At 56.6% G+C, this 10,836-nt stretch overlaps 1 protein-coding gene across 1 annotated transcript; it reads right to left on the bottom strand.

The window, feature by feature from the left end:
• Window positions 1-217: 217 nt before the first annotated feature.
• Window positions 218-10,836, bottom strand: MYBPH (myosin binding protein H). The gene is made up of 11 exons (XM_062624878.1): window positions 10,339-10,836; window positions 9,968-10,102; window positions 8,343-8,510; window positions 5,444-5,532; window positions 4,563-4,758; window positions 3,755-3,894; window positions 3,481-3,640; window positions 2,522-2,658; window positions 1,911-2,097; window positions 933-974; window positions 218-461 (listed from the first exon to the last, which is right to left on the bottom strand). The coding sequence occupies exons 1-10, from the start codon at window positions 10,628-10,630 to the stop codon at window positions 964-966; spliced, it is 1,515 nt and encodes a 504-aa protein (XP_062480862.1). The 5' UTR covers window positions 10,631-10,836; the 3' UTR covers window positions 218-461; window positions 933-963.

Here is a 10,836-nt window from a genome sequence, read left to right as displayed (position 1 = left end):
GAGTTGCTTTTGGTTTAGAGCTAGACGATCTTCCAACCAATCTGTGATTCATATGTGTTTTATAAAGCTGGTCCTTTCTTTCCCAGCTCAAAACCCATCTCCTCCACCCGTGGTTCAGAGGGATGCTATATGAGCCCATAGCATCCCTAGCAGCACTTTTCCCTCTACCTCCCCTATCCAAGCCAACCCCACACCAAGCAGGACAGAGCGGTGTGGGTTTTCTTATTAGGACCCAAGTCCCTCAGATGGGCTTGTTTTATTGTCACAGCTAAGGACACATTGAGAGAGGACCATGCCATGGCAGGTCCATGCCAGTGCAGGATCCCCCAGAGCACAGCCAGGGATGGGGCAGGCCAGCAGAGGCCACGGCCAGGAGCATCACCATGCCCCATGCTACCGCAGAGCAGCTCCAGCATCCACCTGGGGTAAAGGAACAAGATCCGAGTCCTGTGAAGGCACCGCTGCCAAGAGACCAGTGGTCAGGGGTGAGATGGGAAACCACATCCCAGCCATGGCTCTAATACAAGACAAGCCCAGCCCAGCTCTTCCCTTTAACTCTGCTTTTCCACCCCACAGCCCCACTTCATAGCTGCCCCCAGCCCCGGTACCTGTCCCCATGTGAATCCACCCCTTGGTGCCCCAGCTCCCTGAGCCCTGCCTGCCCTGCTGCCCATGCATCTCCCATGCACACCAGTCTCCACATGCATCTTCATCCTCATGACCGCATTTGCAGCCCTCCCTCCACCTTTCAAAGGAACAAGTTTCACCCAGGCTCTGCTGCATCCCACCCCACCAGCGCATCTACAGCAATGGGATGGAGCTGGAGGCTCCATTAACAGCTGACAAGGGCTAATCCAGGACACTCAATCCCACTCCATCCCCACTGAAGTGATTCACCCTCCCTCCATCCCATAGCCCCAACCCAGACCTACCTTGCTCTTCATCTTGCCCTCCGATCTGTCCTCACTGGGGCACTGCAGGAGAGCACAGGAGGTATAAACTCCATGAATTCCCTTCATTTCACTCCCCTTTTGACATCCAAAAGTGAGCCAGGGCACTACCAACCTACTCATGTGCACACCAACACGCACTTATGAACACACGCTCCAAGCAGTCACACACAGCACTATCATTGCCTGCTCCTGGCCAGTTTGTCCCCAGGATCCCAGTCTGGGTGTCCCCAGCACAGTGCCAAGCTCATCCTCCTGGCCAACCTCACCCTGCTGCCTGCATGGCTGCTCTGACAGACTGCAGCCCTTCCTGCCTGGGAAGTAGGGCAGAGCGTGTCTTGGGGCAAGCACATCCTGGGAAGCCACAGGAGGAGAAATAATAACAATGGCATGTGTTTAAGGACACACCACCACGTGAAGAGCATGTGAAGAGTGGAGGGCATGCATCCTCCTGCATGGTGAGCACACAGGAGAAGGCGTCTGCGGGGACCAAAGCAGGGCACTTCCATGCAAGGGCTGGGCTGGGAACACTGCTGAAGCAGGGAAATGTGAGCTGGAAAGTCTGGGCAGGATCCCGAGGCATAAATCAGAACAACCCAGGTGCCAAGAGCGGGGGGTTCAGCACAGTCCCCGCATGCATGGCTTGCAAATGTCTTGGGACACAAGTGCTGATGGATGCAGTGAGGAGCAAGCGACTGTCCCAGCCTGGTCCTTTGGCTCTGCAGTTTCTGGTTTCTTCCCCAACTTTTGGCCATGCATGGGGGAAGGTGATTTCAAGATGCTTCAAGCCCATAAACCCAAGAAGCCCGAAGCTCCACCTCTACACGGCTTCCCAATGCTCTTAGGCTCCTCCATCACCAGGATCAGCACAAAACAGGGACAAACCACAGCAATGTGAAAGCCAGAAGAGGAAAAGGCAGGCAAGGAGAACTGCTCCTCCATCTCCTCAGCCAATCTTACTTTTCACATCCAGTTTGCAGTCTACTGAGGCTTCCCCCAGGGCGTTTACAGCTTTGCAGGTGTAGATGCCCCCATCGAAGGGGCTGGGCTTGCGGATCTCCAGGGAGCAGACGCCCTGTTCGATCATAGCTATGTATTTGGGGTCTTCCCGTATCTCCATCTGATTTTTCATCCAGATGATTTTGGGCTGAAAGCAGCAGAATTTGTTTCTTTAAAGCAGGGAGAGAAAAGAGAAATCTGGCCCCAAAATGCAGCCACCTCCCTTTGCCTCAGCCCTGCCTGAAGCTGGTGGCCATGGTGGGATTCATAGTCGGAAGTAGTTTGAAGAGCTAAATATCCCATTCTTGAGCCCTAAAAACTGCCCCACACTTCTTCTCCCAGTGCAGAAGGAAACAGGGCTTGGCTTGAATCAAGATCAGTCTCCCATCTCTACACAGAAACACCCCGCATTCTCCCTAGTTTGACTTAGAGGGCAGCTGCAGCCCCCTAACTTCATCCAACCCCAACCCAACATGACCAACTGTCTCCCAACACCTCCATCCAACCTTCAAAACCCCCATTGGTGGCTGCCCGAATGCAGAGGTGATGCTGCCCACGTTGGAACCACTGACCTGGGGGAAGCCCCGGACACAGCAGATGAGATGTGTGTTGTAGCCCCGGGTGGTGATTCGGTCTGTCAGGGGCTGGGTGAACTTTGGAGGCTCCATCATGTCCCGTTGGGGGATCTTCTCTGACTGGTAAGCAGTTTCTAAGGAAGTAATTCATTCTAGGTTGAGGCAGAGCTCCTGGGCTGACCACATGGGGCATGGCCATGTGGTCCAAGGTACACCAAAATACTTCTGCTCCTTCACATAAGGGGTGGAACTGGGTGATCTTTAAGGTCCCTTCCAACTCAAACCATTCTATGATGCCACAATAAGCCAGAGAGCATCTAGCCTGACCTGGGTACCCAGACTTCAATTCAGACCAACTCTGTCTGTAAACTCCTTCTCATCCAACCGTACCATGTTAGTGACCAAACCCCTGCAGGGGCCAGGGGAGATGCCAGTCTGCAAACCAACACCACGATGCATGCTATGTGCAGGGTGTCAGACCCAGGCCAGGCCCCGCTCTGCGTCTCCTACTCCATCCTTCAGTGCATAGGAGATAGAGTGACAGAGACCCCACCTCACTGTGAGCTCTACCAGGGACCAGGATGGAAACGGATGGAGGGAGGGCAGAGCTTAGGGATGCTGGTTTGGACTCCTCAGTGGGACCACTGTAGAGGTCTCTTCCCCTGCTGGTCCTGAGGTGCGGGGCCAAAGCCAGGGCTGTTCCTCACCCCTCCTGCTTCAATCTCACCTTAGGGATGTCCTCGATCCCTCCTACAAACCAACCATGGCACAAGCCTTCTCCAGAGCAGAACGGAGGTATAGAAGGAGACGCCCAGACTCACCCCCTCCACACTCACCCTGAGGCCCAGCCCAGCAGCATCACCACAGCACCAGGAAGCCCCACCAGCCCCAGGCAGGGACAGGACCCTTCTCGCCCCCCACCACCCCCAAGCCCGCAGGCAGAGCATTGTCCCTACTTGTCTTCTTGATGTCGGCCACGGCGGTGGCGACGGCCGCCTTCTCGCTCAGCCCGCAGGCGTTCTCGGCGAACACGCGGAAGCTGTAGGTGTTGCCGATGATGAGGTCGGAGATGGTGCAGCTCGTGCGGGTGCAGCGCTCCAGGGCCGTGAACCACTTCTGGGAGGGCGAAAGAAGAGGGGTGAGGAAAGGCAGGCGGGCCAAGGGGTGGAGAAGGCACTGGGGCAGGCGGGGGTGTGCAGCCATCAGAGCATCCCGAGGGCAAGCACTCACCCCGCTCTTCTTGTCGGATTTCTGCACTATGTAGCCCTTGATCTCCGAGTTCCCGTTGTCCGCCGGTGGGGCCCACTCCAGGGCCACGTTAAAGCCCCACACATCCACCAGCTTGAGGTTCTGGGGGGGCCCCGGCAGCTCTGCAAGCACAAACCGTCATAGGGTGGCATCCCAATTTGCACCCCCCACATGCTGTGCCTTGAGCATCCCTTGCACATCACTTTTAATCTCTTCTCACCCAGCTGCAGCAGAATGAGGAATGAGAATCTGTAATGGGCATGAGCTGGCAGAAATCCTGTATCCCCAACCAGAGGAGTTCACCTCCATGTCTACCTTCCAGTATCTCAATGGGGACTACAAGGATGCTGGAGAGGGGCTCTTCATCAGGGATTGTAGTGATAGGACAAGGGGTGATGGGTTCAGACTGAAACAAGGGAAGTTCAGGTTGAATCCAAGGCAGAAGCTCTTCCCTGTGAGGGTGCTGAGGCGCTGGCACCGGGTGCCCAGAGAAGCTGTGGCTGCCCCATCCCTGGCAGTGTTCAAGGCCAGGTTGGACACAGGGGCTTGGAGCAAGCTGCTCTATGGAAGGGGTCCCTGCCCGTGGCAGGGGTTGGAGCTGGATGAACTTAGGGTCCTTTCCAACCCAACCCATTCTGAGTCTATGATCCTGTAGAAGATCCCACTGGAAGAAGAACCCCAAAATCCCTTCCCTTGTTGCTGGCCCTGTCCTATCCCTCCCAGAACAAGAACTATCCCTTAACCAAGGGGCAAAAAACGAGCCCCTACAGGGTCCCATCCCCAGCCTCACCAATCACTCGGATGTCCAGGACGGCCTTGTCCTCCGCTCCGTTTATCCGCACGGTGAGCTCGTACTTGCCCGAGTCCCCGCGCTGCGCCTCGCGGATGTAGAAGATGGTGTCCTTCTCTGTGTTGCGTATGGCGATGCGGCTGGTGTCCAGGGGCTGCCCGCCCTTGGTCCAGATCACCTCGGGCTGCGGCTTTCCCTGGAGCAACCCGCACAGGCTGGTTAGGAGCCACTCGAGCACAATGGGTCCTGCTGGGAAGGATGGGTGGGCAGAGCCACCCCGCTTTGTCCAGGCAGCAGTGACCTGGGTTTGGCTTCTCCCAAGCAGCAGTCCCCAGGGAAGAAATCACAGCCAAGCCCTGCCAGCCCCACTGATGGAATCCATCAAAGGCTCCAGAGATGATGCTTGGAACGTGCTGGTCTCCCAAAGTCCTCACCGAGCAAGTCCAGCTTTACTTGCCCAGGGCATGGTAGGCAGAGCTGTGCTCCTGTTTCTCAGGCACTAAACCCAAGTTCAACTCAATTCTACCCCAGGCAATTCAAGCCTAGCAGGAGGGGCTCTTGAATTCAGCAATCCATGCCTGGAGCATGGCCAGTGCAGGCTCCCAACATGGCATGGACATGGCCCTCACCTCAGGGGCAGCTTTCTGCCTCCCTTCCCCCTGCTTGGCCAGCATGTTTCAGCAGGAGAAAAACAGGAGCCAGGCAGGAACAGGACAGAAGTTCCCATCCCATCTCCTACCCTTGGCCAATAAGGCATAGGCACCAGGACAAGCCAGCCCACAGCTGGCCCCAGGCATGCCAATAGCATCTATCAAAGTCACTGCAGAAGCTAGCCTGCAGTGAAAAAGCCTGGGGGATTACATCCCAACCTGTCCACCTACCTGGAAAGGGATCATCATGTTCACAGCATCCCCAACATGCCTGACGTAGGTCTCCCGCAGGTGACGGGGCATGCGGATCTTCGGGAGCTCTGCGGACAGCACAGTCATGTCATGGGACCAAGGAAATCACAGCCTCCCACTGGCTGAGCCACCCCACACATCCCCCTGCTTGGCCATTGAGAAATCCCACCCAGAAACACCCAGCCCTCTTCCTCCTCATCACCTGGACAGTGCCTGCTTCCCTGCAGGGCTGTGCCAGCCTGCACCTCCGAATGACAACCATCCTTGAGATACCAGAGCACCAACCCAATGGACCACTCACCTCCTTCACTATAGCCAAGCCATGGAGACCCACATGGGCTTCACCACAAGAGCCCCAGCAGAGCCTACAGGCAGCAAGGCAGGGGACAGCACCTCCCAGCTAGGAGCTGTTTCTCCCCCAACTCAGAAAGCATTTTCCAGAGGCTGAGAACCCAGCTTCCAGCAAGGACAGGGCTTTCCCAAGCCTCCACCTTCACTCAAGGCCATGGAGAGACCAAGGTGGTGCGTGGTTATCCACAGCAAAGCTTAAGGCTTAAAGCGCAGGCTAACGTCCCCAAGGGAACATAACAAAGACAAGCAAAAAACCCACTGGAGAATGCTGATGGAGCGTGTGTCTCCTTCCCGGGGTGAAAATAGCAGCCGTGTAACCCTACCGGCTCAGCGCCACCGGGTGATCCGACGGAGAGGCATTGGCTTTACGTGAGCCCCTCGTAAAAGAGCTGTGTGTCTGTGCCTGGATTAAACGTGCTGGAGCTCAGCTCTGGGGAGGGGGCACGGCCAGAATTAAACCAGGGCTGAGCAATGGCTCAACAGCTGTGGAGCGGCGGCGGTGGGCTGGGGAGATGCCCAGCGGTCCCAGATGGCCCCGCCGACAGCTGAGACGGTCCCTCCTCTGCTCGCGCTGCTTTCGCTGCAGGGATCCGTGCACGGATGCTGCCACTTGGGCTCATCCATCTCAGCGGGGCCGAGAAACCCAACCTCGAGAGGAGGAATGTTAATTCATGGGTGTTTGCTCCGGCCGGCTTGGCTGGAGAGGGCTGCCCGAGGTGATGGGAAGGCACCATTGCTGCCCCAGCAACCTGAAGAACACGATGCTCACAATGAACCTTTGGCTGTCTCACTCTGCTTCCCAACCCCACTCATCACACCTGGTTTGAAACTCTCTGCTGTCTGGAATCATTGCTGTTTAAACCCCCCCGCGATGCTATAAATGAACCAGGGAGAGGTGCAATGTGAAGACCAGAAGGTAACAGATGGGGCACAGAGGAGAAGATCCATGCACCCAACACACCAGGGTGGACACAGGGAGGCAGAGGGACATTGAGGGCTATTTTGGTCCTCAGCAAAGCCAGGCGGTGAGCACAGGCCTGCGTTGCAAGTGAAATGCAAGAGCAGAGCATGCTGCTTGCTGATGAGGAGTATGGGTGGGCAAAAAGCAAAGAGAGAAGAAAAGGCCCCACTAGCATGGAGCAAGAGCAAGTTGGGGGGGGGTCCTTTGGGTTTTACACCTCTCAGCTGGTGCATGTGGCTAGGACAAAGCTCAGGCAGCAAGAACCTATGGGCGCAGCACAGGACTAGAAGTGGGAACATGAGCTGTGTATTTGGCATCTCATGACAGTCCCCCGTGCCTCAGTTTCCCCAAGCTTCAAGGTATGGTGGGACGCCTGTGAGATGTGGAGGTGAACACAGCAGCAGATACCAAGCACTAACCCAGGTTCACCTCCTTCTGCAGGCTGAGAGGACGGACCCTGCAGAACCCTTTCCAGATGCTGATAATCATCTCTAGGCCTTTTCCTAGGAAAAGCTGATGTTCCTGGAATAATTTGTTATTGTTACCCCCATTTTTAAGCAGCTGAAACCTCTTTGACTGGTAGGCAAACTTGTGCATTAATAATTCCTTGTAAGGGGAAAATAAGCCTGCGCTTGCTGTTTGAGAAATGAAAACCAGCCTTGAACTCATGGCTCAGCACATGGGAAGCACCCCGGGAGGAATGCGAGTCTTGCCGAGCATGGGAGCAAGTCATTAGCGAGTTCAGCATGATTCAAGTTCCCATGCTCCAGACTACCAGCTCCTGACTTTCCTTCGCTAAACAAAGCTGCCCAATGTGTGTGTGATGGCACATTGGGGATGTAAACACGGCCAAGGAGAGATGGGCTTCCCATGGGAAGATGTGGCTCGGCTTTTTGTGCCCTTCGTCCCCCAAGCTTTTGCCATCTGCATGATCGATGTCTTGAGGTCAGGAAGCTTCTCCATCCCACCCCAAGGGAGCTGGACACAGCTATTGAGAAGAGCACCTTGGTCAAAGGTTGGGTTGCAACCTGCTGCAGGGATGGACCAAGTACTGGGTTCATCTCTGTGGCCCCCAACACAAGAGGATGTGGAGAGGAGGCCATGGAGATGCTGCGAGGGCTGGAGCAGCTCTGCTCTGGAGCCAGGCTGAGAGAGCTGGGCTGGGGCAGCCTGGAGAAGAGAAGGCTCCTGAAGGGGAGACCTGAGAGCAGCTCCAGTGCCTAAAGGGGCTGCAGGAAAGCTGGAGAGGGGCTTGGGACAAGGGATGTAGGGACAGGCCAAGGGGAATGGCTTTAACCTGCCAGAGGGGAGACTGAGATGAGCTCTTAGGCAGAAGCTCTTCCCTGTGAGGGTGCTGAGGCGCTGGCACAGGGTGCCCAGAGAAGCTGTGGCTGCCCCATCCCTGGCAGTGTTCAAGGCCAGGTTGGACACAGGGGCTTGGAGCAAGCTGCTCTATGGAAGGGGTCCCTGCCCGTGGCAGGGGTTGGAGCTGGAGGAGCTTTACGGTCCCTTTCTGTACTGCTGACAAAGCACACTGGAATTACACACGACGGGAGCTGTACTCACGGAGGATCTCCCTGATGAGCACTGGCTGCTCCAGAGTAGCTGGGACACTGGCACCGCAGGCGCTGACAGCCTTCACCCGTACATGGATCTTGTCACCGGAGCCGAGGTCCTGGACCGTGTACCGGGTGGAAAGAAAAGGCTCCTGGTTCACAGCTGTCCAGTCTGGACCTAGGATGAAGCCAGCAGAGCGCTTCAGGCGTGCAATGACAGACAGACACACACCATGGAGAGCAGGGTCGAGCCACAGGGGTGAAACCCAGAGGAGAAGAATCCGCTCCCTAAGGCTGAGGGATTTATCTTAGGGGGGATTTGGCCACCCCACCGTGCCGAGGAGCACAGGGTAGGGAATGCTGGCAGAAGCTCATCCTTCCAATGCACCAAACCTCTTAGGAGGCTTCTCAGGTAGAAAACAGATTGCCCCAGTCACAAGGACTGGGTGTCCCAGGCAGGCAACTAAAGCAACCCAGTGTGCCAGGCTGTGCTAAGCCACCATGGGCACCTTCGGACCAAAAGGGTTTCTTGCCAATGCCATCGGACCAGCCAAATCCCACCAGCTCCTCTTTCCCTTCACCCAAACCAGCCCTCACTCAAATCTCACCGTGTTTTAGCCAACCAGGGCATTGCACCAGCATTCCTGGAGCCCATGTGGTTACCATTGAATGACCAAAGCTCTCCTGTCACCAACCAAGCCCAAAGCAAGCGAGGAGAGCATCCAAAACTGAGTCTTTTGGGTGGCCATCAGCCAGCATCCTCCAGGAATGGCTGCATCTCTCCTTGTCCCACACAAGGGCCTCCTTGTGCATCCCATCCAGCCATGGTTACCTGCCCAGTCCCCAGCCCAGTGGTGAAGGCCTCCCATAGCTAAGCAAGCATGGATCGTGCCTGCCACAGGCTAAACACCAAGGGTCACACATCAAGTTCCCCAAGGCTCATGGACGACTTTGGTCTCCCAGACCACTCCATCCTCATGCAGCACCCAGCCCACCAGCCTCAGTATCCCCTTGCAGACCCCCCCAGCTGCACAGATGGCTCTCACCCCAAAGCCAGGCAGGGCTTCAAGAGAATGCCCAAATCCCAAGTCGAATCCACCTCTCTTATTCTACAGATGAGCAATGCAAGCAGAGAACCACAGATAACTGCTGCCACCCCCCAGCCCACCTCCATCCTCCTTCCAGACATCTCCAGCGCCAGCCCACTGGGGCAGGGCTTGCTTGCTGATGCACACCAGCAGCTCTTACACTCCCCAGGATCCTTTTGTCCCTCATCCTCCCACCTTATTCCCATTTCTTTTGCACTTCCTTTTGGGTAAACGTGGGAGAAACCATCCCAACCCCAGGTCCCTGCAGAGCTGAAGTTATCAGAGACCATTCTCAGTGGGTGCGCTGGTCTCTCCTCCACCCTCTAGCTGGGGATAGCAGTGACGTTAAACCCAGTCCAGCCCCCTGTTAAAGACACCAACACCAGTGGGAATCCCATCTCCTCCATGGGGAAGAAAACCAAAAGACCATTAAAAATGAACCCATTTGGGCAGAGAAAGGGAAGGGGTGCGCAGGGAGACGCTGCCGGGTGCTGCCCAGCTCCGTCCCGTGCCTCCGCGCTAACACAGCAGCAAAACCCAAGCCTACTTCCATCTTTGCAGATCTCCACCACGTATCCATCCAGGTGTGACCGGCCCGTCTGCTCCGGGGCTTTCCAGGTCAGCGTTATGGAGTTTTCACTCACTTCTTCCACAGCCAAGGCCAAGGGGGAGCTGGGGGGAGCTGGAATAAACCCACAGTGGTGAGAACGGGATCGCAAGTACCAGGGTTGGTGGAGGGCGACCACCCAAGTCCATGTTGGTTTCCGAACCCCCATCCTTGTAACCCCCAGCCCTACCCCACTGCAAAAACAACCTTGATGACTTCACCCTCCATCCCTTCCCTCCAGCAGCCCCACACATCCCCTCCAAGCCCTGCATCCCTCCCACCCCAGCTCCAGTGCCCGGTCCCATCCTCACCTCCCTTTGATTTCTCAGGTTCAGGGGCTTGGGGTTCAGCTGCAGCACTCGGGGAGCCTTCTTCAGGGGCTGGAGCTGCTTCTGCTGTGGGGACAGGAGCAGGCTCATCGGCAGGGGCTGCAGGCTGCTCTGCAGCGGGGGGATGCTCAGCGGCTGAGGGGTCTTCAGAGGCTGGGGCTGGTTCTTGCTTTGGGGCTGGGGCTGCTTCTTGCTTTGGGGCTGGGGCTGCTTCTTGCTTTGGGGCTGGGGCTGTGTCCTTCTTCGTGGCTGGAGCTGCAGTTTTCCCGGTCATTGCTGCAAAGCCTGGGGGCTGGAGAAGGGGATGTTTGGGGGTCTCTGCTCCGGGATCTCCGCTCTCTTTTGGGGTCCCTGCTCCAGACCAAGTCTCTCTCTCTTATGTGGGATCTCAGCACCGAAGCCGGGGTCTCTGCTCTGGAATGAAGCTCTCTGCTCCGGGCTGGCTGAGCTGGGAGGGGGGAACCAGGTCACTGAGCCAGA

This window comes from Pezoporus occidentalis, unplaced genomic scaffold (assembly GCF_034315485.1).
Source record: "Pezoporus occidentalis ecotype Australia unplaced genomic scaffold, CSIRO_AGI_Poc_V1 ctg274, whole genome shotgun sequence".
Classification (NCBI taxonomy): Eukaryota; Metazoa; Chordata; class Aves; order Psittaciformes; family Psittacidae; genus Pezoporus; species Pezoporus occidentalis.
This window is presented reverse-complemented; position numbering and strand designations above follow the sequence as displayed.